Genomic DNA, 27,714 nt, shown 5'->3' with positions numbered 1-27,714 from the left:
CTCCGCCCACTACGGAGCCCCCTTAAACTGAAGCCCCGCCCCCAATGCGCCCCGAGCCCCCCATACGAGCCCCCTCCGGCCCAAGCCCCGCCCCCAATGCGCCCTGAGACCCTAGCCCCGCCCCCAATGCAATCCCAGACCCTAGCCCCGCCCACTACGGAGCCCCCTTAAACTGAAGCCCCGCCCCCAATGCGCCCCGAGGCCCTAGCCCCGCCCCCAATGCGGATCCCCACAGGCCCTGGCCCCGCCCCCCAAGGCGCCTCACTCTGGTCCCGCCGCCGTTCGGGGCCTGCGGGGGCAGCGCCGCGTCCCGACTCCGACCTCCTGCCCACGTACCCCGCTCGGACTTCCTGGGAGCCCGCCCCTGCCGCTGACTGACTCGGCCGCCCGCCAATCAGAGAGCGCGCAGGCTCGGCGCCGCCCAACCAGCCCCGCCGTGGCTCCGGGAGGGGCGGGGCCACGTCGGCCCCGAGGGACGAGCGAAAACGTTCCCGGAGTTTGTTTACTTCCTCCGCCCGCTGTCCACTCTCCCCCTGCGCCGGGCGTCCCCCGCGGGCTGTGACGTCACGCCGCGGTGTGTGGGCGGGGTCAAGGCGGGCGGGGGGCAGCGTTACCATGGCGATGCCCTCGGTGGGCCCGCCCCAGGCGGGGGCCCCGCTCTCAGCTGCAGGAGGCGATGAGCCGAGGGACTTGCCCCAGCCGGGCGGGGACTTGCGTTAGGGGCTGCAGCGGGCCCCGGTGCCAAAGAGAAAATGGGACCCCCCCCTTGCCCCCCCCGCCCAGTGCTGTTGCCAGTCGCTGCGACTCGGCAGCCCCCCCCCCCGCCTCTCCCCTACAAGGGGCTGGCCCCTCCCTTCACGCCGCTTTCTCCCATACCCCCCCCCTTCTTTTCCCAAAAGGAGGCTTTGTCCTGTTTGCGCTTGGCAACTTCATTAGCTGGCAAGAGCAGACGGGATAAATGCCTCCTTGGGGGGGGGGGGGGGTCGGTACCACCAGAACATGCCTTAAAAAAGCCCCTGCCAAGATGGGACCTGTGGATATGGGCCCCTGCCAAGATGGGACCTGTGGATATGGGCCCCCTGCCAAAATGGGACCTATGGATATGGGCCCCCTGCCAAGATGGGACCTATGGATATGGTCCCCCTGCCAAGATGGGACCTATGGATATGGGCCCCCTGCCAAGATGGGACATATGGATATGGTCCTCCTGCCAAAATGAGACATGTAGATATGGCCCCCTGCCAAAATGGGACATATGGATATGATCCCCCTGCCAAAATGGGACATATGGATATGGGCCCCCTGCCAAGATGGGACATGTGCATATGGCCCCCTGCCAGTTTCATCTCCACCCACTTGCCTAATCTGATCCATTTGCTAAGGCAGATTTAAATCATCCATCTGAGATAGGGAAGCAGCTCTGTTCCAATAGCCCTGCCTGGAAGCAGCGAGCACAGTGCTCCTAAAATAAAGTGTCAGGGCAAACGCTATTTGTCCAAAAGAACACAGCCAGTGTTAGGGGAAGGAATTCAGTGCTGCACGCCCCTGCAGCAGCCGCTCCAGCAGCCTTCAGTGGACGCTGGTGTATCTGATGTGAGCTTTTAATCATGTTAATGTGACACATGAGTAGCTGGGGTCTTTTTCACTTTGTGTAGCTGACCCCACAACCTTTTTTTTACCTTTGGTAACAGGATAATGTTATGGCTGACTGTTGAAAATCCGGGTATTAAATAATAATTGCTGTCTTTATGCATAAGATCCAATACTGATGTTTTTTATTTACTGTGTTTTCAGTTATGGGAGGGGGAAGTATTTTTATTCCTAAAAGCTTTTTTATGACACTGCACATCCACTGGCTCGCAAGCATACACGTCTGAGTTTTCTTGTGAACATTTTAACCCTGTGATGCCAGATATCAGACACTTGACAGCTTTGATTCATTTGGTGGGAGAAACCCGTGTTTTGGATTTTATATTAAGGCTGTTTTTATTATCATAGATTTTCCAAGTAGCGTTTAAAATCTCATCAGTCATTTTATTCTGAAATCTCCCCGTCTCAAACCTTCTTGTTGCTGTTTTTGAATGTCTTAGGAGCCGCACATTTCTCCATGGCAGAAGCAGAAAATCAGAAACAACTTCTCAGGCTGATTCAAGAAGGCAGGCTAGACCTTTTCCAAGAGGAGTTGCAGAAAGACGAAGAAACGAGCAAGGAAGTGAGGCGGAAACACTATGGGAAATCTGCCGACACTGTACTTCACTATGCAGCCAGGCACGGTCACCTGAACATTCTGGTCCATTTAGTAGAAGCCTTGGAAATGGACATTGAGATGGTTAATAATGACTACAAAAGGCCCCTCCATGAAGCAGCTTCCATGGGTCACAGGGACTGCGTGTTGTATCTATTGGATAAAGGTGCAAGGATAGACTGCTTGAAAAAGGCAGACTGGTAGGTCACAGGCATGTTTCTGAGGACAGGACAAGGAGTAATGGGCTTAAAGTGCAGCAAGGGAGGTTTAGATTGGACATTAGGAAAAAATTCCTAACTGTCAGGGTGGTCAAATATTGGAATAAATTGCCAAGGGAAGTGGTGGAATCTCCCTCTCTGGAGATATTTAAGAACAGATTAGATAGACATCTGTCAGGGATGGTGTAGACGGAGCTTGGTCCTGCCTTGAGGGCGGGGGGCTGGACTCGATGACCTCTCGAGGTCCCTTCCAGTCCTATGATTCTATGATTCACTGTAGGATCTCGCTAGTTTTTGAAATGTGTTTGGGAGGAAGAATTGTCGAGTTAGCACATAGGTCAAGGTCTAATCCAGATCTCCCACTAACTCACTGAATGACCCCTGTAAAATTGTGCTGGTTTTCTTGCCTTTAAAATCTAATGAGCACTGAAACTAAAAGGCAGAGGGAATGAGAAATTCATGGGCAGCTAATAATGAGCCTTAATTAATTGATATGTGGAAAACAGTTACAATGGTTAGCAGAATGGGGACCTGATAATACAAATAATGATATGCTAATACAAATAATAATATTCTCAGATGAAAATTGCTGCATCAGTGTAAAATTATATGGCAAGGGCCTGAAGCTGTATTATTCACCAAAGTAGTGGAGGGAAAAGATTTCCATCACATAAGGCACCCTGGAGTTCTCAGCTAATATGTAATGTTGACATTAGAGCATGAATAGGAGGTACTGACCTAATTGTTATAATTATAAATCATTAGTCAGTTAAGGATTGTTGACATTGACACAATACGTGCGATACTTGTCTCATACAATAAATGCAGCTACATTGATATCTTATAGTCCCATAGCATCTTTCATTTGTAAGAACTCCAAAAGCAACAGTGCATACTTGTAGAGCCCTGTGCAGATACAAAATTGGTATCCACCTCCACACGAGGGATGCAAAATTCTGCTTAATCAGATAACCAGTTAAACACTGGCTACATCTATACTGGCATGATTTTCCAGAAATGCTTTTAACGGAAAAGTTTTCCGTTAAAAGCATTTTTGGAACAGAGCGTCTAGATTGGCGTGGACGCTTTTCCACAAAAGCACTTTTTGTGGAAAAGCATCCGTGCCAATCTAGATGCGCTTTTCCGCAAAAAAGCCCTGATTGCCATTTTCGCGATCAGGGCTTTTTTGCGGAAAACAAAGCTGAGCTGTCTACACATGCAAAAGGACTTTTGCCCGAACAGGAGCAGCATAATATTTCCACAAGAAGCACTGATTTCTTACAGTAGGAAGTCAGTGCTTTTGCGGAAATTCAAGCGGCCAGTGTAGACAGCTGGCAAGTTTTTCTGGAAAAGCGGCTGATTTTCCAGAAAAACTGGCCAGTCTAGACACAGCCACTGTGTTTAACCAGTTGACTGCTTACCCAGGATCCTATGGGCAGAGAAAGCCTGACCAGGCTGGAACGAGTCTATGGCTGAGCCTGCTGCAAGTGGAGGGCTTCTCGGGAAAGGCCCACTGTGCCATGGATGGGGGGCTGCTCTACGCCCGCTGTGGGTGGGGGCTGCTTGGCTGAGTCCACCGCACCATGGGTGGGGAGCTGCTCCGGTCAGGCCTGATGTGTCGCAGGAGGAAGCTGCTCTAGTTCAGCTGGACCGAAGCGCCCCAGCCCGCGGCACAGTGGCCCCAGCCAGGCGGGAGCAGACCCCCCTGTCTGCATCCGCTGAGAGACTGCTCCTGCCAAGCTGGGCTGCCCATTAACTGGTTACTGGTAAGCATCACCCAGTCAAGGTGATACTTACTGGTTAACTGGTTACATACCTATTCCACGTCTATATCTGTGGAAATAATTTGTGGCTAGCCACAGATATAAAGCGGATATCTGCAGATTTGCAGGCCTCTCCATACTTGTTTGCTCAGTCCCGGCCCTGGAATGAAGTTGCATTGGGTTTGAAGATGCCTATCAATCTGTGGCCTTATATATCCTGGGCATCATTTAGCAAAGAAGATTAGATCTCTGCCTACTGGAGAATCCATCATGCTTTTTGTAAATGTCAAAGAGTTTTTGTCCTATTTACATGAGCAGTTAAATTGTTAAATCGTTGCCAGGATCAGGTTAGTGTGGTAAAAAGATAAATGCAGGTAGTTCCTAAAAGTGAGATCCAGTATTCATTTCACTTTATTTGTTTATCCTATTACTAAACTCTCTGAGCTCAAGTATACTATTCGTGCAATGCAGGAGAAAAATTGGGGGCTGGGAAAAAGTTCCACCCTTAACAGAAATGTATATATCCATTCACCCCCCGGTCCCAGTTGAAAACACGAGACTTAGTGTACTCTTAAAACTTAAACCAGCATAGCTGTGTTGGTCATGGGTGTGGGGAAAACCACATCCCTAATGACATAGCTATACTAACCAAACAGTCAATGTAGCAGCTGTCCTGCCAGCATAATTAAAGCATCCCCAAACACCAGTTTAAACTGTGTCAGCTGGAGAACCTTTCCAGCCAATATACTGTCCACTTTTGGTGGTGAAACTTACATTGGTCAGAGGTGTGGTTTTTTCACATCCCAGTCTAACAAAAGTACTAGTGTAGACAAACCTTCAGTGGAGAGATGCTGAGACTTGTCAGTTCCTCATCCTGTTGGTGTTTAAATGATCCCAACTAGACTGTGATATTAAAATGTTGTGCTGGCTGGTATGATTGGCACCTTTGGCACTCGTGCTGCTGTTTGGCTAGAGACATGTTAGTGCAGCGGAGGATTAGTTTAGGTTTTAAACTACTGGGGACCAGGGACATTGTGTTCTGATCTGTTTAGACCACACTAGACTACCCAAAAATAACCAACCAGAAATACTAGAGACTGCAAATCTGTAATCACTAGGCATGCTGGCATGTCAATAGTGCCATTGAACTCTATGGGATTACTCATTGTAAAGTTGAGCATGTGCGTAAGTGAGTGCAAGAATCAGATGCTAGTCAAGCGGAGACCAACTGTGTCCTGATAGACAAATGTGGACCATGGCATGGGGATGTGATGCAGTGGGGCATCTTGCTGGTCGCTAGGCTTGGGCTGTCTCCTACTGGCTGTGAGCACAGCCCAGCAGGAAGGCTAGACACTACCCTGACGGGTTCTGACTGGGGGGAGGGAAGGAGGTTTGGAACAAAGGAAGTACATGGGGGGAGGAAGAGTTAGTCTGGGGCTGGAAACATGATGGAGACAGCCTAGGGAGGGGGAGCGTGGGTAAAGCTGTAACTGATCATATGTAGGTTTTTTTATTGCCGTTACTTTAAAAAATAGGACATACTAGCAAATCAGATATTACTACAGTTGTGTGTGTTTATTTGGGACATACCAGCAAATCAGATGTTACTGCAATTGTGTGCGTTTATTTAGGACATACCACCAAATCAGATATCCCTACAGTTGCGTGCATTTATTTTATCTACTTATAAAAGGAGATTCTTGTGGTTAGGACCTCAGACTGGGTGTCAGAATATGAGTTCTATTCCTGACTGCCACTGACTAGTTGTGGCTTTCAGCAAGTCACACTGTGTCTGTTACCCAGCTGTACAATGAGAATAGCAATCCTTTACTTCTCTGCTGTCATTAATGCTGATGAAGCAAGCTAAGATTCTCAGGTGGAGGGTTCACACGTACCAGTTGGGGGGTAGTCCTCAAGGCCTTAGGAAGATGCCAATGCAATTCACAGTAGGGATGTGAATGGTTAATTGGTTAACCAGTAAGCATCGCCCGGGAAGGGCGATGCTTACTGATTACGGTTAACTGGCGGATCAGCTGGGCTGGAATAGCCACCTGCCCACCCCCGTGTAAGTGGTTAACTGGTTAAACGTAAGGTTAAACGGGATTTTACATCCCTGATCCATAGTCTTATCAAGTTCTCACTTCCCAATGCAACGAGAACAGTTATCGTTTTAAAAAATAGCGTACGATGCATCACACGTATTCTGATTGCCCTGAATGAGTATCTCACTGTGAGGCTAGTGAATATTAACTTGGAGAAGAGGTGTGTCCAATTTGTGATTTTTGTATCTACTGTCACAACTGTGGACGCTGATGCAGGGAACAGGAGTTCAGGGGGTAAAAAGTATTCATCTGACTGGCCATAGCTAAAACAGAACAAAATCCCAAGTGCACACTGCCTTTCTTTTCCCTCTTATTTTAGTGCCGAACAAGAGTGCTTTGTTATTGCTGATGTATACATAAAATTGGTTGTTTGTGATGAAAAGACTTTCCAGTGTTAGACCTTGGGCTCTTTCTCTGTTTATTACAGCAGAATAATAAGTTTTAATGGTCACGCTTAAACTGGTTTAAATGTACTTAGGCCCAAATGGTCCAGCCAGCCAGGATGCAGTGAGCAAACTAACTGTGAGAAAATGGTGCTCTAAAATCGTAGACGAGTCCATACAGTGCCTCTATACAGGCATGTCCGTCATCGGCCATATATAGCACTGGGAGTAGAATCCAGGATTTTTGCCCCCAAAAGACCTTGATCCTTCGGATTAACGGAGCAGTTCCTTAGCTCGTGGTGGCTTTAATAGGTTGTCTGTGGGCCAACTGCAGGAGGGCAAGATGATAACATGCACCACGCTCATGAGGTCTTAGTCCACCCCGATTGGCCAAACTGTCATAGTCACAAGTCAGAAGGAAGCACTAGATCAGCCGATCTGCCCACCTGTAGGTCACAGGCCACCAACGCCACCCAGCCCCCACACACTAAACCCAACAACCAAAATGAGATCAAAGTCCTGCAGCCCTTAAGAGACTAGACTGTTACATGCCACAGGCAAATTCCAGGGAAACAATTAAACAAGGTATAGCTAAAGAATCCTGGTGAGTGTCCTGCACCCACACGCTGAGCTAGAACCCTCTTTGGCCACAGTTAACCTTCAATCTTGCTTCAAACCCAGTTGTCACAGCAATGGCGCCTGGATATTAAAGGGCTGGCGGTGAAGCCGTTGGTGGTGTCATGAGAACAGTGTGTTCATTCTCCCTTCTCTGTTCTAGGACTCCTCTCATGATGGCTTGCACCAGGAAAAACGTGGAGGTGATTAAAGAGCTCATCCAGCGTGGCGCCAACCCGTTGTTACGGAACAAGGACGGCTGGAATTCCTTCCACATCGCAAGTCGAGAGGGCGACCCTCAGATCATCCAGTACTTGCTGACCATGTCGCCGAGCAGCTGGAAGACAGAAAGCAAGATAAAGAGAACGCCTCTGCACACGGCAGGTATGGACCCTACATCCCACGGCCCCAGGAGTGCTTGTGTCATTGGGGAGGAGAAGAGCATAAGGCTCTCATTTTTATCACTTGCAGTTTTGGTCTGTGCCTGTGCGAAGGCTGATAACGTATTCCTGCTAGGGGGTGTGAACAGCAACTGCAACGGGGTTCAAGAAAGAACTAGATAAATTCATGGCGGTTAGGTCCATCAATGTGACTACTAGCCAGGATGGGCAGGAATAGTGTCCCTACCCTCTATTAGTCAGAATCTGGGAATGGGAGACAGGGGAGGAATCACTGGATGATTCCCTGTTCTGTTCATTCCTCCTGGGACACCTGGCATTGGCCACGGTCGGCAGACAGGACACTGGGCTAGAGGGACCTTTGCTCTGCCCCCCAAATGGCTGCTCTGATGTACTATTAATAATCTGGGCTGGGTGTAGGGCAGTGTTCCTTAAATTTTTTAAGACCGAGGAACACCAAACGATAATTTTTTTAATGAGGAACACCAAGGATTTTTTGTTGAGCAAAAAAAAGAGGTCGGGGGAAAGTTATTGAGGAAAAAAAAAAAAGGTCGCCTGCCCCTTTGAGGGTGGCCATTTTGAACTCTGTTGTTCTCCGCAGCACACCTCTGACTGCCGTGTGCTGCGGAACACAGTTTAAGAAACACGGGTGTAGGGGCTGTGACGAGATTGGGAGCATACTGGGATAGCGCGCAAAGCTGACTCTCCACTGCCTCGCATGCTACGTAGCCCTTTTACACCCGTGCAAAGTATGCCGTATATTTAAATAGCACGAACCACATGCATGGTAGGAGTGGGGTGTAGTAATCGGAGCGATGACCGAGTTTCCAAATTTAGGTTCTGCTCCTTGCTCACTTGGTGTCCCGTAGCAGCCTTGTGCCGCAGTCTAACGATCTGTGCGTGGGGACAAAGCTTACCATGCCTCACACTAGTACTTTGAGGCATGGGGCCAACTTTCATTTCCCTGGGGGGATGCTTGGCCCCCCTGCTTTGCCCCAGACCCCACTCCCATTCCACCTTGCCCCACCTCTTTATGCCCCCTTCCCCAAGCATGCCCTGCCCTCGCTCCATCTCCTCCCCCCAGCACCTCCTGCCCACTGCTGAACAACTGATCGTGGGGTGGGGGAAGAGCCAGTCACTGGTGGATGCAGAGCACTCACTATTTTTTTTCCTTGTGGGTGCTCCTGCCTGACTGTGCCTTGTGCCCTTCCAGAACATTGAGTTCATCTGCATTCAAACCACTGAAAACCACAATTATGGTTCACCTCAGCCCTCACCACACAGCCTTAACTCTCACCCTCAGGAGCCCCTGGTAACGGGTCCATAAGGAGAGCACAAAACTTAACAAACAGCCAAGGGAAGTGGGGGGCTCACCATCTCTTGGGCTATGTCTACACTGGCGGGTTCTTGCGCAAGAATCCGCAGAGTGTCCACACTGCCCACTTTCTCTTGCGGAAGGAGATTTACAGTCCGGCGTGGTAAGAGAGGGCTTCTTGCACAAGAGCTACGCTCTTTTTTCACATGCGTAAGCCCTCTTGTGCAGGGGCTCTTGCGCAAGAGGGTAGTGTGGACACTCGGCAGGGGTTTCTTGCGCAAGAAAACCCTATGGCTAAAATGGCCATCAGAGCTTTCTTGCACAAGAGAGCGTCCCCACTGCCATGGATGCTCTTGCACAAAAGCACAGCTCACACATGGCAGCGTGGACTTTTTCTTGCGTAAGACTTCTTGCACAAGAACCCTTGCTCAAGATGTCCTTGCGCAAGAAGCCGCCAGTGTAGACGTAGCCTTGGAGTCTTCAAGACAAGTCTTTCTGGGAGATGCTAGAGTCAAACACAAGGGATTAGGTTCAACACTGCACTACAGGCGACCCCTGCACTTAGGACCTAATTGGTTCCTGGAGAACCGTCGTAAGTCAAGTCGAACCCTTATTTACCATAGGTGCAATGTTATAAATGGTGGTTCTGTTCCTGGAAACCCATTTCATATTCTAAAAATATCCAAATGACCTACGGAAATGGAGGAAAGCTAAACTAAATAGTTCAAATAATGCACAAAAATAACTAAAAAGTGAAGATTGATGTGGCAGAGACGCGCATAGTTCAAGCAGCAGCTGCAGACCGGCGAGTCTGCCTGACCTTGTGTGTTTCCTGATTTGGGATGAGGTGTGGAGTCTGCATCATACACTGTCATAAATATGAGCTGCGGATGTGAATTAGAGGTTTTTAGGAGCTATCTCGCATGAAAAAAATGATCGTAAATGTGGGGGGTAGTAAGTTGGGCGGTTGTAAGTCGAGGGCCGCCTGTAACGGTATGGCATTCTCAGACACCTGTACGAGGTCAGACTAGTGAATAGTCCCTCCTGGCCCTACCATATATGAGTCTACATCAGTGACTACAAGAAAGGCCTAAGAGGATGTGCCATCATTGTGTTGCCTTCCAAAGGATTGCATTCCTGTGTTTAGTGTGCACGTGCTTCGGTGGCCTCCGCTGTGTGAGGGTGCTGGATGGCGGAGGGACCAGTCAGAGTAGCATGACAGAGCTGGTCTGAAATCTGAGAAAAGGGCCGAGCGCCGTAGGCAGCGCCAGTAGCCGTGTGTGGGATCTTCTTGCCATGGGGGCTGTCAGCCGGTGGCCTGTGGAGCTTAGGAGAGGTGAATGCAGGCCGTGTCTCAGAAGGAATCCCCAAGGCAAGCGTGAAGGGACTGTAATGTTTGCCAAGTCGGGGGTGGTTCCTGGGGAGGGGGCCGAGAGTCGGAATGTAGGCGGCCCCAGTGTGCGATGCCTTATCGACACCTGCGTGTTGCCAAAGCGAAGAGAAAGGGTTAGCCAGGCCATGTCCTGCAGTGCTCCCATGCTCTGTTCCAGGTGTGCTGCAGTGCCAGGGAGGAGAACACGCGAGGATGTGCTACAGGAGTACTGGGTCACCGCTCCAAAAGGGCAGGCAGAGCTCAGGTTGCTGGTGGGGGTGGCGTCTCTGTACTTTCCTAGGTTTCTGACGTGTACGTCTGCTTCAGTTGAACTCTGCATTTCCTGCCTGCCCGAGGCTTGAATGCAGCTGAACGAAAAGCTCTTGACGCCCACAAGGCACAACAGAGTGACCATCACTCTTCTCCTTGCCACTCCAGGCCCCTGGTGAACTTGGCGGGGAGTGGGGAGGTGGGTAGATGGTGGGGCTGTCGAGAGGGCAGGTACCCACTGGAGGCAGGGGAATAGAAAGGTGGATCTAGGCCGGGAGCATGGGGAACGAGTGCGCACGTCCGTTTGCAGCATCAGAACAGGCTCAGGTGTGAAACAGCCCTTCACCTCAAGAAAAGGGGTCAGCTGAAGGAAATGAATTCAGCCTGTAACAACAGCATCTTATCCCAGTCTCAGTGCTGTGTCGGAGGCCTGTTTGCCGCTCTCAACCAGCTCTCAGTGCTGTATAGTGTCACGCACAGAGTACACCTGTTCCCAGCTCCGCACACCTGCTCCAAGCACCGAGCTTGCGGGTTCCCTGCTCCCCACCGGATCCCAGCCCTGTGGGGGTGTGTTTTGAATGGAGGACAGAAATGGGGCGTGCGGAGGTTGGGAAGGAGGCAGAGCTGAAGCCCCCACATCTCCTGTTGTATGGCTCTGACTCTCTTCCTTTCCTCCCCATACTCCCTACACTGCTCTGACCTCCCTTTACCCTAGAAGCGGCAGCAGTGGGGGGAATGTGAGCCCAGCCTCTTTGCTGCTGGAGGCAGCAGGGGGAAATGGGATGATCTGTCCCCTCTTGATTTCAGCTCACATGTGGGGAGGGGCAGAGAGGGGCTCAGAGTCCCCCCAGAGAAGCAGGGCCCCATAGATGCTGCTTAACACATGCTTGGGTGTCCCCACGGCTGCGTTTCTTGTTGCTGCCCCAACCCGCCTCCTATTTGTGTGAGGTGGATTCCTATTTGGCACCCAGTAGGTGCCCTGAGACATGGATGTGAATGGGAGACACCACCCAGATGTTTTCACGCAGAAATTGTCTCACTTGCTTGGAAACAGACTAAAAACCGAACCAGCTTGTTTTTTTCCATTTTGTGATTTTTTGGGGGGAGGGTCTGATTCATGATTTGTGATCTCTTGAGGTTGGCGATGCTGCGATTAAAGCTGAGCCTATCGCCTGTGTGCAACATATGCCCAGAGCCCTTCTTCTGCTGCAGCTCTGTGATTGGCTGTGGGAGCAAAACATTTCCTGGGTTGTCTAAATCCTTAATCCAAATGCGTAAATAGCCTGATAGCAGCAGCCATGAGTTTGGTTTTGTTACACGAAGGTGGCTTGCAATTAAAGGAAAAAACAGGGCTCCTCCCCCATGTTGCTACAATATCACGTATCAAGAAGGCCAGAGCGGATCTGACATTTGCAATTCAGATGCTTTTTACCCTGGGGTTCCTCCATCCCCCAGGAGACTCTATGGATGACTGCAGATCTGCTAAGTGCGTGTTCCTAACATGTCTGTTCTCCGCTCCCAATGCTCAGTGCACTGTATGGCACCAAACAGGCGCAGCTGAATGATCAAGGAAGCCAAACCTGAGCAATTGAGAGTGAATATTTTTCAGATTGCTTAAAACTCTTTTTTTTTCTGTGCTGCTTCTCCTTAACAAGGCCTAACAAAGGGGGATTAAAAATCTGTTAAGATTCAAAACACACACAGCTTCAGGACAAGCAAAGCTTCCACTCCACCTCTTGCGCTTGTTTGTCTGGGGGGTCCTGAGAGGAGAGAGAGAAGACTGGATATTCCTGATACGTCCAAAGTAAAAAATAACCAGCGGGAAAAGGTTTTCATTACAAATCAAGGCCTCTTTCTACATCGCCGATAAGCCCAAAGGGGCGCAGACCCAATTGCTTTTCCTTTGTAGGTGGGAGGAAACATGAAAACATAAATTACCATCCATTTCCTCTCTCTCTCTCTCTCTCGCAGCAATGCACGGCTGTTTTGACGTAGTGAAAGCCCTTCTTGAGCGGTAAGCAGGCTTCCTGTTCTAATTTTTGTATGAAATGTAACCACCCCCCCTACGCACGCTCCTTCTCCCTTCCCTCCCCGCCTTTCATTTACAGCACACAGCTTGTGTGACTAAGCCTCAAAGAACCTTGGTGCCATTTAGAAATCCCAGCTGTCTGGAGAACCTATCAGTTTCCTCTCACTTTTCACAGCCGATTATGGTGATTTCAGGCTCGCCTCAGCATTCACTGTGACATAGGCCCTGGTTACATAACAGGGCTTTTATTCTTTGCTGAATCTCTCCAGTTACCTTCCGTGGGCTGGGCCCTTACAGCAAGGAGAGAGCACATGGGCCTAGTTTATCCCTGATGTGTTTCCTCTGGGCTTGACTGCGCCCAGCTAGTGCATTTGCCTGCACCCGTGAGCCTCACTGTGCCAGGATGCAGGGTTTCACCCAGAGATGAAAGCACCACCCCCTCTCTCGATGTGTTTCTGCCTGGGGCTCTGTGGCATCCTGGCAGCAGAGGCTGCTGGGAATCTGCATCGAATGAGTCCGTGCCTAGTCCTTCCTGAGCAGCGTTGTTGAAGCTGCCCTTGAAAGAAGGGAGGTGATAGCTGGCCCCATCCCCAGCCTCCCCAGTAGCAAACTTCACGCTCCTCCCAGCGCCACTGAACCCTGGCTTACAACTGGCACGGCGTGGATTTGATCCAGTGTGTTGTCCTTGGGCTAGATTCTCAGTTCGGACTCTGTCTTTACCCAGGTCGAATTCCCATTCGCTCCCAAGGCAAGCCCTTGGGATTTCGCTCGCAAGAATATGATGTATGTAGCGCTGTCTTTGTACACTGTGTAATAAGGGAGTAATTTGCCCCAGGGCCTCTGCGCTGCTAATCTCCCGCCAAAGTTCTGTTTGGAAACTTGTGGTGCATATCCCTGCTGCCCCTCCTATACCTGGGGGAGAAATTCACCCAGCGGTAGTGGGACTAAACAGATCACAGCTCCCTGGCCCAGAGAACCAGGATCACTCTAAACACACATGCTGGCACGCAGTACAAAGCAGGTGAAAGAGAGAGGGGCGTGTGATCGTTTCAGCTGGAATGCCTCCCCACCCTCAAAATCCTTCCCATCAAATTCACTGGGCCACTCTAGGTTCTGCGCACAGGTCCAACATCATAAAGCAGCCAGAAGCCACCAGGGCGTCTGGCCCCGTCTTTTCTCAAGCACATGCTTTGTGATCTTTCCAAGGTGCCAGTATGAACCCGACAGCAGGGACAAATGCGGAGTGACTCCCTTTATGGATGCGGTGCAGAATGGGCACATTGACATAGCGCGGCTGCTTCTAGAAAAGCATAAGGTATGGTGTCAAGAGAGCGACATTGCTTTTCCTCCATGTGCTGGACCCAGACTGCCCCCCAGCAAAGGGCATGTTACTAGCTCATGGGGGGCCTGGTCTTCAGGACTTGACTCAGGCAAGCTGCCCCTAAATTAATGGGCCTGAGTACAAAGTGAGTGGGGTGGTTAACGGTGGTGGTTCCACTAAAGTGCCCGTGACTCCCAAGCTGTCGTTGGCTCAGTGGGGCTACTCGTGCGAGGCCTTCACGCATTCAACACGTCGGCCCAGATCTCCCAAGATTCAATGGGAGGTAGCTGCCTGAGGACCTTCGTGAGTGTGAGCCTTACAGCTTTTCCTCTTCAAAAGGATTCCTATAGATAAGAACGTAAGAGCGGCCACACTGGGTCAGACCAACGGTCCATCTAGCCCAGTGTCCTGTGGCCAATGCCAGATGCCCCAGAGAGAGGGATCATAACCGGTAATCCTCACGTGATCCCTCCCTGTTACCCACCTCCAGAGAAACAGAGGCTAGGGACACCATTCCTACCCATCCTGGCTAATAGTCATTGATGGACCTAACCTCCATGAATCTATCTAGCTCTTTTTTGAACCCCGTTAAAGTCCTAGCCTTCACAACATCCTCTGGCAAGGAGTTCCACAGGTTGACTGTGCGCTGAATGAAGACAAATTTCCTTTTGTTTGTTTTAAATCTGCTGCCTATTCATTTCATTTGGTGACCCCTAGTTCCTATAGTGTGGGAATAAGTAAATAACTTTTAGATACCAGCTAGGTGACTGACCCTAATACATGCCCAGAAATGTAAGTAGTGTCCCTACAGGGAAACTAAGGCACAGAGCTTGTAACGGGACTGACTTGCCCAAAGTTACCGTAGGAGTTGGTGTCCAAGCCAAGAGTAAAACCCTGGCACTCCTGGTTCTCTAGCCAGTGCTGACACCACTTCTGCAGAGTTTCTTCTGACAGTTGTGAGTGACAACCTGAGGGCCAGTAGATTTCCATAGCAGGCTGGCTGTGCGGAAAGTGACCTTTCCCATCCTATTACAGCTGTTCCTCTCAGTATTTCTTACCTCTGATTCCCTTCTAAAATGATCGTAGGGCTGCTGTTAGATCCAATCGTATATTTAAAATAGCAAGCACTTCATTGCTCATGTACCATCGTCAACTTAGACTATAAACCCTTCAAAGAACTTTAAAACATCTAGTTTATTTCTCACTGTTTTTGTTTTATGTTTATGTTTTCCGTTTCTCGTGTCATGGACGCTGGGAAGAGATTGTTCACTTTCTAGATAGTTTCATTTCTGGTCCTCGTGGGCTCTCTCGGCCCTGCAAGTTTGGATGGAAACACTAATAGGTGGGTGGGTGGGGGGTTCGAAAGTTACAACCAGCTTCATACTTTCGAAAATCAAAAATCAGCCCCTCAAAACCAGGAGATTGGCTTAGGAATCCCAATCAGGAATTGGGGTTTGCAGCTGAGCCTGGGATCAGCTAGCTCCGCCTCCCTGATGAGCAACAGAGGCCTTGCAACAGAATCACCTAATTAGCCACACAGCCCAATTAGCTGGAGGAACCGACAGATGAGCTCTTAACCCCAGGTATGCCTCCCAGCAGGGGCAACTCCTGTGCCAGCTCTGCTCTGCTCCTTGATGCTGAAGTCTGGTTCTTGACTACCACTGCTCCCGTCACCAGGTCTGACTGCTGCTGCTCCAGCCACTGGGCCAAACTGCCCACATCCTGGCTTGGAGGCATTTTGCATTCCTTTTATTTGCCTCCTGGGCTTCAAAAGTTTCTGTGCAGCCATCAAAGCTAAAAACATCCGTGTGTTATCAATGACAGCTGTTCATAGCTAGTCACATGACTCCAGAAGTTGGGGTTTTAAGAGAAATATACGTATTGTCACAAGACGTACTATAAGGTTCCAAAGAGGATAGGGAGAGGCTGTTCTCAGTGGTGGCAGATGGCAGAACAAGGCGGAATGGTCTTAAGATGCAGTGGGGGAGGTGTAGGTTGGATATTAGGAAAAACTATTTCCCTAGGAGGATGGGGAAGCCCTGGGATGGGTTGCCTAGGGAGGGGGTGGAATCTCCATCCCTAGAGATTTTTAAGTCCCGGCTTGACAAAGCCCTGGCTGGGATGATTGAGTTGGGGTAGGTCCTGCTTTGGGCTGGGGGCTGGATTCGATGACCTCCTGAGGTCTCTTCCCGCCCAGGGGTTGATCCAGCTGTGAGCAAGGGGCTGGATTTGATGACCTCCTGAGATCTCTTCCAGCCCTAGCATTCTATGATTCTATGGCGGCCACGCAGTGGTCACTGCTGTATAACTGTCCCTCCAGTCAGCCCCCCTCCCATTCCATGCTATGGAAAACAATCCAATTCCAGGCACACCCCATTTTCCTGGCACAACCGAACCCTGACTTTGCTTTCAGTTAGGGTAAGAGGAAGCTGCTCTTATCGTTTAGGAGGACTTCTTGAACAAACAGACTCACAGACAGACGGACGGACTCTCAGACAGACGGATGGACTCACCCAAGATAACACATTATGGTAGTGCCTGAAGGCCCAAATGAGAATTGGCGCCCGTTGTGCAAACAAATGTTCAAATCCAAATTTGACTTGACCGCATCCCTTTACGTGCTGGAACCAGATTCCATTGGTGTGCCAGCTGTTCATCGAAATGTTACGATCTTATTGTCGCTAGAATTCTGTGTCACGTGCATCTGGAGAGACTGGTTTATACTGGTGTAGCTTCACTGATGCCAGGGACGTTTCTCCTGATTTACACCAGTGCAGAGGAGAGAACTGGGCCCAGAAGTCTTTGCTCATCATCTTAAAAGCTTGGTAAATGAGCGGATGTAACTGTACACGCAGGGGTTTGCTACCAGCATTACATAATCCTGCTGGCTGGGGCAAGTCATTTTGTTGACAGATGAGTAAAAAATTGCGTGTTTGTATCATTGTCATGGCAACGGACAGACGCATTGTTTGTACACAAGTTGACAACCGTTCGTGACCATTTGGCAAACCTCGTCCTGGTTCTTTCTTTCCTTCCCCCCGCTAGGCCTGTTGCACAGCTGTGGACGCGGTAGGGGCCCAGCCTTTGCACCGGGCAGCAGTCACGGCCCAGGACGCAGCCATCCGGTTCCTTGTCTGTGACCTTGGCGTCGATGTCAATGAGAGAGCAACGCCAACCCAGCTCACGGCACTGCATTATGCCGCCAAGGTCTGTCTCCTCCCCGCGGCTCGTGGTGCAACGTGGCTGCGAGCTGATGTGCCATACGAGGGTTGGTGGAGGGGTCGGGGGGTCTTTGACCTGAAGACTGGTAGTTCCTAGCAGAATGGTACCACGTGTGCCTTATGCAGGAGTTGATCTGCACACGCCATAGGAGTTGCCTGGTGTCTTGCGGGGGATCTGGACTGAGGCCTGCCAGCTGAAGGGAGCTATTGTGAGGGGTACAGGAGTCAGTAAGGCTGGTTTAAGGCACGTGTGTTTTTCTTGAGGCTCCCCTTGGTCTCAGGCTGAGTCAGCAGCTCACAGTTTGCCCACTCCAATTTCCTCCTCCTCCTCTTCCTGCCTCCCTAGCAGTTTGGGGCCGAGCAGGTGATGGGTCAGCCCTGCCACCCGCAAGTTAGTACCAAGTAGCAATACGAGAGTGTAGCACGGCGCCCGGCTGTGCCAACCAATGCAGCGGGGAGCCAGGAGGCCTTTTTTGCTAATAGGTCGGGCTGCATTCTGGCCAGATCCTATGCAGACGGGCAAGGTCCGAGAGGTACAAGGAGCTTCCCACACTCTCATTGGCTGCCTTGAATTCCAATAAAGGAATATCGTGTCTGCTGGTGCCTACTACACCCCTGTGCCCCTCGGGGACGGAAAGGGGGAAGAGGGCCAGGTGATGGATGAATGTCGTCTCTTCCCTCTCCCCTGCATCAACCAGCAGTGCTGGCAGAACACAGAAGGGCCGGGGCCATATTGTACTAATAGGGGTGGCTTGGCTGCTTCTCCAGTGTATTCTGCTCAGGAGCCCGGAAGCTGTCATCTGAAATCTCTCCTGGAGGCTGACCGGCCGCAGCCCCTGTATTCTCATGGGTGTTTGCAGCAGCCTGCAGGATGGGCCAGGCACTTTCTAACCCCTCAAAGAGGTACAGCCCTGCCCGGCGGAGCGCCGCCTGGGGAACAATGACATGCAGCACTGAGGGCACTGTCTAGAGCAGTTTCTTAAAGTGTGTTTTGTGGCACATGGCTGTGCCTTGGCGAACAACAGAGTTCAAAATGGCCGCCCTTAAAGGGGCAGGCACATTTTTTTTCTTTTTTTGTCAATAACTCCCTCCCCCCCTCCTTTTTTTTTCTCAACAAAAAAATCCTTGGTGTTCTTCATAAAAAGAATATTGTTTGGTGTTCCTCGGTCTTAAAAAGTTTAAGAAACACGCTTGATCCTCCTTTTACAAAAGCCTCAATGGCACTTACCAAGACAGCAGGCAACATTATCCCCTCTCCCGTCCCGTTTGTGGCAGGCTGGCTCCCACAAAGGAGGCTTTTCTCCCAGCTTAGCCACCTCCTTCACTGAGAAACGGGGTCAAAAGCCCTCTTGGCTGTATTTTCTAATGCGTTGGGGGGGGGTATAAATGTGCTTTGGAAAAGATAGCAGCTCTGCCGTGGCAAATAGCTCCGCAGTCTGACTGGCAAAAGATTTGATGGGGCTTGTTCCTTTCTGAGGATCAGTGTCACTTGCAATGTGCCGTATATTTTTGGGGGGTGGGGGTTGCATGTATAAATACACTACAATTAAATTATGCTTTCAACTCAATTTGCTGCTAAGGCTGTTGTAGCTAAACCATCTGCTGGCTGATGATTTTTATTGCCACTGTGTGCATACGGTAATGCTTTGTGCTGTGAAAAGAGGGAGAGGAGATACAAATGAGGGTGATTCACATTCATGCTGCAGAACAAAGCATAATTAGCTAGGGTGAGGAAGACGCAGCCGAATCAGATGCATTATTTAGGAGGAAAAGGGAGGGTTAAATTTTCCTCTGAAGCATCCATAATTGCCTACAGCCAGAGAGAAGATCCAGGACTCGATGGATCATTAGTCCACGTCACTGAGGCAATCTCTGTGTTCTTGTAAGATTTGACAAATAGCAGAGTAATCCTTTGGAAAATGCCAGGGCTGTAAGAGCTAATGCAAATAGATAGCAAATCCAGACTGGTTAGATGCTTTTAAAAAGACATAGGTCTCTGGTCTAAAATACACCCCCACTAGTGGCAATCCCAGACTTCTGTAGTAATCAGACCAGATTTCCAGCATGGGAGAAAATAGTTTCCTAATGAACCTGCATCTGTTTAACAAATCATCAGCTGCCACCATTTCTATTGTTATCTGTAAATCAGGGATCCTCCGGCTGATTGGCCAGCAGAGGATAAAAGCCATAACATTCAGGCGTGGCCTACAGGTCACATTTCAATTGACAGCTCTGACACTAAGAGGTGTGAAAAATCCATACCCCTGAGTGCATTGTAGCTCTGCCACGCTGACCACCCTTCTCTCCCCCACCCCCAATGTCAACTCAGCGAGGTCAACGGAGGAATGCTGCTGTATCGCTAGCTGCATGGGGAGGTAGTGTTCCTCCAGTGATGGAAAAGCCCATTCTGGCGCTGTAGGCTGCCTCTCAGCTTGGGGGCTCTGCCGCTGTGGTCCTCGTTATGTAGCCATGGCCTTAATTCTTTGATCTGAGTCGTGGCGGGAGAGGAAAGGCAAGATCAGCTGACACCTTACAGGCACTAACATGCTAACAAGCATCCTTGGGAGCAGAGCTATGCTGGCAATAGAGCAACAGTGGGGAAAATCCTCTGAGCAGTCCTGGGGCCTTCGAATTCCACCTCTCCTGCCAGCTGATCTCTATTGAATCACAGGATGGTGGCCCAAGAGGCTCCAGGAACCTGGCATGTTTTGCAGGAGGATCTTCCAGGATTCAGCATTGCTGTAAATGCAGAGCATGGCCCAACCTCAACTCTCTCCCGTTTGGATCTCAGAACCGTCTCCATGTCAGAGGCTGTGCATCTTAGTGACAAAATCGTTCTCCTTGGCCTCTGAGGATAGGACAAGAAGCAATGGGCTTAAACTGCAGCAAGGGAGGTTTAGGTTGGACATCAGGAAAAAATTCCTAACTGTCAGGGTGGTGAAACACTGGAATAAATTGCCCAGGGAGGTTGTGGAGTCTCCATCTCTGGAGGTATTTAAGAGCAGGTTGGACAGACACCTGTCAGGGATGACTGAGACGGTGCTTGGTCCTGCCATGAGGGCAGGGGACTGGACTTGATGGCTCTCGAGGTCCCTTCCAGTTCTAGTGTTCTATGATTCTACCTTGAGTTGACAGATACCTGTCAGGGATGGTTAAATGGTGCTCGATGACCTCTCAAGATCTCTTCCAATTCTAGTATTCTATGATTCTATGACATCCCTCTATTCGGAGTGGTGCATTCCCAGAATGGAGCGGAAGGTATGGCTGGAAAGCGCCATTCCCTTCCCTCTGGGGACTGAGTGTTTTTCCTCATCTAGTTTGGTGAAGAAGGGATACGCTTAAAAGACCAGACTCTAGATTCCTTATGTGGTGGCAGCAACTCGGCTCTGCTAGGCCACTGGCCTACCTGCATGCTGGCCGTCGTTACCGATGTGTCTGGGGCGGCCCAGGAGATAGGAATCCACAACAAAAACCCCACCTGCACAGTTAGCAGGAATGGGCCTGCATGTTGGCAGTATCAGCTGAGAGGATGAGGGTCAAAACATTCTCCTTTCACCTCAGAGTGGCGTCCCGCGGGTCAGAGTGGAGGTTCATTCGCAGGGAGTATGGGGAAAGCTGCCCACACAGTATCTCTTCACTGGTTAGGCTGAGGATTTTAGGCTTCAGCATCTGAAAAAGGATCTTCCACTGCTGCTCAATAGGGATGTGAACGACTAGTCGGCTATCCGATAAGCAAATGCGTATCGGATAGTCGGCGTGCGAGTCGACTAGTCCCTTCCTGCTCTCCCTTGATGCCTCTATCAGAAAGAGGCAGCGAGAAGGGGGAAGATGAGTGAGTACTTCAAGGCGCTGCTGTTTTGAAACACCATGTGCAGCCTGGGGCCAGCTGGGGTGTCCCCAGGCTGCACGTGGCGTTTCAAAGTGGCAGTGCCGCATGGAGCCCGGGGGCAGGTGTCCCAGCTGATCCCAGGTTCCACATGGCGCTGCCACTTTGAAACGCTGTGAGGAGCACGGGGCCAGTGGGGGACTGCTCCACTGGCCCCGTGCTCTCCACAGCACTTTTGCCTTTCAAGTGTAGCAACAACCCTGGGGTTGTTTACGTGAGGATTCCCTGTTGTGTTTCCTCCCTCTGGGGCACCTGGCATTGGCCACTGTCAGCAGACAGGACACTGGGCTAGATGGACCTTTGGTCTGACCCAGTACGGCCACTCTTACGTTCTTATCCCCTGCAATTTTGCTTACCACTGTGAGGGCCAAAGAGCTGTCGTGGGCATCCAAGGCGATTACAAAGGGCACCCAGAAGTGCTGATCAGTGACCAATGCCTGGAGCAGCACACGGGGCAGCGAATGTTGCTTATATGGCTAGTGGAGGGTTTGCCTGCATTGGGGAATTGCTGTGTGGCCTAGAGCCGTCTATGAGCTCTGTACCTGTGAGGGAGGCATTGCTGGGGAAGAGACAGTGTAGCAGGAACACTGCTGGGCTTTGCTGAAATAGCCCTTGGGGGATATTGGCAGCCAGGTACTGCTGTTCTAAGATATACCAGGAGCTGAGGCAGAGCCTGGTTGGCCCTAGAATCAGGAAATCGCAGCTCCCACCTCTCTGCTTCTTGGCTGGACCAGAGAATCTGCATCCGTTTCTGTAGCTCTCAAAGGTTCTCCAGTTTGCTTATGGTGGGGCTTATGGATCACGTACAGAGTTCCTGCAAACGTTGCTTTCCAGAGGACTGTTTCTAGTCCCACTCCGGTAGGGTCTATTAGGACCATGAATGACAGATTTCAAGGGCCGGTTCTGCTTACCAATCGTGCAAGACGTGTGTTTGTGCTTAACAATGCAGGAAGGCCACACACGGACCATCCAGACGCTGTTGTCCCTCGGCGCTGATCTGCAGGCAACGGAGGGGCGGAGTCGATCTGGTAGGTTGGCCGGTGGTGGCAGTTTCTAGAGTCTGAGTTCTGCGGTGGGCACTTTTGCAGGTCGCACGTGCCTGGCACGATGGCAGCACGGCATTCAGTGCCTCATTTGCAGCCAGTGCTAGAGGCGTGACTTGAAAATGGGATTTGGAGGCGCAGTGAGTCACCGCAGGAATTGCACTGAGTTGGCCAGGCCATCTGTGCACGATAATAAATGAACCCCCCTTCGGATTAGCGCTTCTAGCCATTACATGGTTTCAACGCGGCCAAAATGGGCACCTTCTGGGTTCTCCCGAGGGATTGGGGTGGTATAAATACTTGTTTTCAGAGTCCTCATCAGCCAGCCAGCTAGTCAATCTCTCTCTCTCTCCCACCCACGGACTCTCTTTTTCTCCCAGTCTGCGCTATCGATCAGGTGAGCTCAGGCTCCGATACTCTCACCTCTTCCAGGACAAGTGGTACAGGGCACCTGGCCAGCAGCATTTTTATCTCCACCCCCTCGAGTCAGCAACTCTGGCTCATCCCCGCCCTCTGCATCCTACTGTGTTCGTACGGGCACCTGCCAGCTTCGTTTGGCCCTCCGTCCCACACTGCCTCAGCCATGTGTGCGAGGGGCAGAGTGCTGCGGGTGTCTGTGGTGAATCCGCCTGTACAGAGAGCTGTGTGGTGCAGAGCGTCTCTTGCACGAGACCGAACGGCCTCGATTCCCGGTTGATTTCAGAGCGAATGGAAGCTGCCAGGCATCCTGCTCTCGGCAGGATTGGGCTGCGAAAGGAGGCAGGCGGACGGGCCACGCTAGTGGTCCAGACTCAGTGCAGCCAGAACTGCCTCCTGGCACAACCGCCGGTGCTAACCTAGTCACCGAGACTGACACAAGGTGCATTGTACGGTTAGGGACTGTGTGTCAGAGCAGCAACAAATCCTACAGCGGCATAGCTCCACTGAAGCCAATGGAGCTGCTAGACATCAGCGTACACCCACTGCGGAACTGACCCTTTGTGCTCCGTGGTTTCCATGGAGACCATTACCCGGCCTAGCCGCACACACGGTACCAATCTCCTTTCCTCTTCAAGGCTCGCAGGGCCGGATTCTCTACTTTGTTGGGGCCCATCTCCTGTTAAAGTGGCAGCTATCGATGTGAAGGGTCTTGGATTGTCCTTCTTCCCAGGGACCATGCACAGGGATTCAGTGGATGGTGCTTTCTTTCAACATGGCCACTCCTTGCAGCGCAAAACAAACCGAAACAATCTTATTTAATCTTCCTGGGTATGTCTACACTTGCACCCTCCTTCGAGAGAGGGATGCCAATGAAGACATTCGAAATTGCAAATGAAGCTGGGATTTAAATATCCCGTGCTTCATTTGCATATTCGCGGTATGGCGCTATTTCGAAATAACAGACGCCGTTAAGACGCGGTTATTTTGAGAGAAAACCCTTCTCTTGAAATACCCCTTATTCCTCATACAATGAGGTTTACCGGTTATTTCGAGAGAAGGGATTTCTCTCGAAATAACCACGTCTTAACAGTGTGTTATTTCGAAATAGCGCTATAACGTGAATATGCAAATGAAGCACGGGATATTTAAATCCTGGCTTCATTTGCAATTTCGAATGTCTTCATTTGCATCCCTCTCTCGAAAGAGGGTGGAAGCGTAGACATACCCCCCGTTGTCTGCATGGAGGCAGTGGGATGTTTCCAGGCCCACCGCTGCAGATTGTAGGGCCCGAGGGCATGCAATAATTGGAAAAGGAGGTGCGGTCATTGTTCCCCTAGGCTCAGTTTTCTCCTTTGGCTGGGTGTCTGGCATTTGCGTCGCCTGTGAAATACACATCCCAGTGTGCAGGTTTCATTGCCTTGTCAACCTCCTGTCTCCTCACAGCCCTGCACATGGCCTGTGCGGGCCAGCACGCGGCCTGCGTGGGGATTCTCCTGCAGGCTGGATTGCAGGACTCGCCAGACGACACGGGAACGTTTGCCCGGCAGCTTGCCAAGAAACCCGGCGTCCTACAGCTTTTCGAGGGGATCAATGTTCCTGCATGAGCCCGCGGAGGAGAGAATAAACGTTTGTTTTCCAAATCACTGTTTTGTGTTGTGCACTAGGTATAAGTATGAACAAAGGGCCAAATCCCCCCCCCCACACACACACACACTCTCTCTCCCTCTCTCCCTCCACAAAGCTGGAGCGCACAAAAGCTACTAGCCTGCCCCACCCCCCAATTCCTAGAGATGTCTAGGTGGGGAATATGGGGTGTGCCTTTCAGGGGCCACGTCAGTGCAGGTTTGGGTTGGAGCTTTGGGGGGGATTGTTTTTTTTTCTTGGGGTTTTGTTTTGTTGCTTCTCACTTGTGTGCAGCCCCCAACTGTTTTTTTCTGTGGGTCAGCGGCCCAGATCCAAAAAAGGTTCCCCACTCCTGGTATGGGACTTTAACGGGGTTCAAAAAAGAGCTAGATGGATTCATGGAGGTTAGGTCCATCAATGGCTATTCACCGGAATGGATAGGAATGGTGTCCCTCACCTCTGTTTGCCTGGAAATGGGTGACAGGGGAGGGATCACGTGAGGATTACCCGTTCTGTTCCCTCCCTCTGGGGCACTTGTTATTGGCCACTGTGGGCAGACAGGACACTGGGCTGGATGGACCTTTGGTCTGACTCAGTGTGGCCGTTCTAATGGTATAATCGGTATGTAGTGCTCCATCATTGTCGGAAGGCTCTCTGCCAGTCCCTGCACCAGCTGCTTGGGTTTTAGGTTGGGTTGCACACATTTAGGCCTGGTCTATACAAGGAAATTATGTCAGGATAACTCTGTCTCTGAAAAAGCCACATCCCTGAGCAATGGATTTCAACTGACTTGATGTAGACAGCACTAGGTTGAGGGTCGAATTCTCCCATTGACCGAGCTGCCTTTTTTTGGGGAAGTGGAGTCCCTTAACTGGTGGGAGAACCCCTCCCATCGTGGCAGGTAGCAGTTTCACGGAATTGCTACAGTGGCACCCCTGCTGTGTTTCCAAATCTTAATAGGAGCCATTGGACAGCATGTTTAATAACAATAGCGCTACAATGGGGTGGCTGATTGTGGCCCTGTGTGAAACGAGCAGGCGGGACCATGCCCATTACTAGTGGAACAGTCCAAAACCACTGCCATCATTGGCTGCTGTTCATGCAAGCCAAAGGGTGGCCGAGAAATCGATTGGCTTTCCCCCATCATGGGGTGGGTAGCCCGTCCCCCCTGAGAGACCGGGTGGGGCACCTCACCCCATCATCTAGCCCCAGCTATAGCCTCTCTTGCTGGGCATTATGGCTCAGTGGCCTAGTCTGTAGCACCCTCAGTCAGTACGGCCTAGTGGCCTAGTCTCTAGCAATCCCAGTTAGCGGGGTTGTAAGGGCCAGCGGCCAAGTTTATAGCACCCCAGACAGCAGGGCAGTACGGCCTAGTGGCCCAGTCTATAGCACCCCTGTCTGTGGACAGTACGGCCCTGAGGCCAAGTCTCGAACACCCCGGTCTGTGGGGCAGTAAGGCCTCATGGCCAAGTCTATAGCATCCCCAGTCCACGGGGCAGTAAGGCCCAGTGGGTAAGTCTTGAACACCCCGGTCTGTGGGGCAGTAAGGCCTCATGGCCAAGTCTATAGCACCCCCAGTCCACGGGGCAGTAAGGCCCAGTGGGTAAGTCTTGAACACCCTGGTCTGTGGGGCAGTAAGGCCTCATGGCCAAGTCTATAGCACCCCCAGTCCACGGGGCAGTAAGGCCCAGTGGGTAAGTCTTGAACACCCCGGTCTGTGGGGCAGTAAGGCCTCATGGCCAAGTCTATAGCACCCCCAGTCCACGGGGCAGTAAGGCCCAGTGGGTAAGTCTTGAACACCCTGGTCTGTGGGGCAGTAAGGCCTCATGGCCAAGTCTATAGCACCCCCAGTCCACGGGGCTGTAAGGCCCAGTGGGTAAGTCTTGAACACCCCGGTCTGTGGGGCAGTAAGGCCTCATGGCCAAGTCTATAGCACCCCCAGTCCACGGGGCAGTAAGGCCCAGTGGGTAAGTCTTGAACACCCCGGTCTGTGGGGCAGTAAGGCCTCATGGCCAAGTCTATAGCACCCCCAGTCCACGGGGCAGTAAGGCCCAGTGGGTAAGTCTTGAACACCCCGGTCTGTGGGGCAGTAAGGCCTCATGGCCAAGTCTATAGCACCCCCAGTCCACGGGGCAGTAAGGCCCAGTGGGTAAGTCTTGAACACCCTGGTCTGTGGGGCAGTAAGGTCCCGTGGCCAAGTCTATAGCACTCTCAGTCCACAGGGCAGTAGCAAGGCCCAGTGGCCAAGTCTCGAACACCCCAGTCCACGGGGCAGTAAGGCCCAGTGACTAAGTCTCTATTGTGCTAAGTTTTCTCCCCCCTCTGGGGGTCAAGGGAGGTGGGCTTGTGGGGGGGGGGCAGGCCCTCCCTCTCCACTGTGTCCCAGCCCAGGGCCCTGTCAGGGGCAGGCATATCCCACCACTGGCTCAGTGGGGAATCTGCCCAAAACATGCCCAGCTCGCTGGGAGGTCTCCAGCTCCTCGCCCTGGACTACTACTACCTTGTCCCGCCAGCTGGTGTCTTCCCCACCTGCGATGGCGGCAGCTGCTCCTGAGTTCCAGCAGGAGCTCCTTCCCCTCCTTCCACTCCCATTGCCCTTTAAACTTCTGGCAGTTCGGGATAGTTGTAAACGCTGGAGCTGTAATAGCTGCCTCAGTTTTATATTCATTGGTTTTTACAGCCCAGAAAACACAATCATTCTGGAATTAACCCCAGAAGCTGGTCAATTTCACGCACTTCTCAATTTCATGTGTCACCCGTCTGCCAGGTGGAGTTGGCACCAACCAGGGCTGAGTTCAGTGTCTAAGGGATTCACTTGTCAACAGAAAATAGAACCCGCTCGCATCCCCACCCAGTAGTCTGGGAAATCCAGATGCCGCCCTGGGGCGTCTCTACTTCCCCTCTCACAAGCACCGTCTCTCTGTGTAACACGCTAAAACTTTCATCACAAGGGGAAAGGGAACCCAACATGAACTGGGAGAAACCTACGACCGTGGGCAAACCCCCACCCCCACAGAGCTCTGAGAGTGCCCTTTGCTCCAGCGTCTCACCTTGCAGTGTGAAAGTCCAGCATGCTTACACCACCATTCCCCTGTCCCGCCGGGTACCTCACACTCACAGCGACCCAGATCACGGGGACTTTACTGTCAGTGTGGTCTCAGTGTAACCTTTCCTTGTCCCCATGCAAGAGCAAAGACTTCGCCCCTGCACTCATTTAACACTGAGGACACATCTAGGAACCACAGACCAGGATCTTAATTAAGCCTAATCAACGTTGTCTTGAAATGAGCAAGCTGAATCGGGGTGGGCAAGATACGACCCGTGGGCTGGATCCGACCCATCAAGCCATTTCATCCGGCCCCTGGCCCATCCTGCCATGCCCCCGCTCCCAGGCCAGTCAAGCACGCAAAGTCTCCTCTCCCGCTGGGGATGCACAGCAGCAGAGGGTTCAAAACAGCTGATGGTTCCCTCTAGGTCCGCGCATTTTGGC

General features: G+C 51.3%; 2 protein-coding genes across 5 annotated transcripts in view; one reads left to right on the top strand and one right to left on the bottom strand.

The window, feature by feature from the left end:
- Nucleotides 1-475, bottom strand: part of FBH1 (F-box DNA helicase 1) — a 52,836-nt gene extending 52,361 nt beyond the window's left edge. Inside the window, exon 1 of one of the 2 annotated variants that reach the window (XM_075925131.1) lies at nucleotides 337-475. Coding sequence is in view for 1 of the 2 variants with exons in the window: in XM_075925125.1 (XP_075781240.1) it covers nucleotide 266 (1 nt within the window). In the remaining variant the exon portion in view is untranslated. Of the gene's footprint in view, nucleotides 1-265 lie in introns of both variants that reach the window. The other variant, XM_075925125.1, reaches the window with a different exon arrangement.
- ANKRD16 (ankyrin repeat domain 16) lies at nucleotides 450-24,272 on the top strand. Of its 3 annotated transcripts, none has more exons than XM_075925157.1 (8): nucleotides 450-574; nucleotides 2,091-2,445; nucleotides 7,490-7,710; nucleotides 12,653-12,695; nucleotides 13,917-14,025; nucleotides 17,077-17,238; nucleotides 22,088-22,166; nucleotides 24,045-24,272. In XM_075925157.1, exons 2-8 carry the CDS (start codon nucleotides 2,108-2,110, stop codon nucleotides 24,203-24,205), a joined length of 1,113 nt encoding a protein of 370 aa, XP_075781272.1. In that variant the 5' UTR covers nucleotides 450-574; nucleotides 2,091-2,107; the 3' UTR covers nucleotides 24,206-24,272. The 3 variants fall into 3 exon arrangements, with proteins under 3 accessions (XP_075781272.1, XP_006120377.2, XP_075781261.1); XM_006120315.4 differs by lacking the exon at nucleotides 450-574 and adding an exon at nucleotides 1,003-1,593 and having other exon boundaries at nucleotides 24,045-24,270; XM_075925146.1 differs by lacking the exon at nucleotides 450-574 and adding an exon at nucleotides 1,623-1,723.
- The last annotated feature ends 3,442 nt before the right edge of the window (nucleotides 24,273-27,714 follow it).

Source organism: Pelodiscus sinensis, chromosome 1 (assembly GCF_049634645.1).
Source record: "Pelodiscus sinensis isolate JC-2024 chromosome 1, ASM4963464v1, whole genome shotgun sequence".
NCBI classification, from domain to species: domain Eukaryota; kingdom Metazoa; phylum Chordata; order Testudines; family Trionychidae; genus Pelodiscus; species Pelodiscus sinensis.
Note: the sequence above shows the minus strand (reverse complement) of the source record. Positions and strands in the feature narration are given on the sequence as shown.

Excerpts from the sequence above, each read along its gene's own strand:
- ANKRD16 (XM_075925146.1), top strand. The coding sequence starts at position 1,696 with ATGTTATGGCTGACTGTTGAAAATCCGG. Across the intron at positions 2,446-7,489 it reads TGCTTGAAAAAGGCAGACTG|GACTCCTCTCATGATGGCTT; the intron begins GTAGGTCACAGG and ends TCTCTGTTCTAG. Across the intron at positions 14,026-17,076 it reads TGCTTCTAGAAAAGCATAAG|GCCTGTTGCACAGCTGTGGA; the intron begins GTATGGTGTCAA and ends TCCCCCCGCTAG.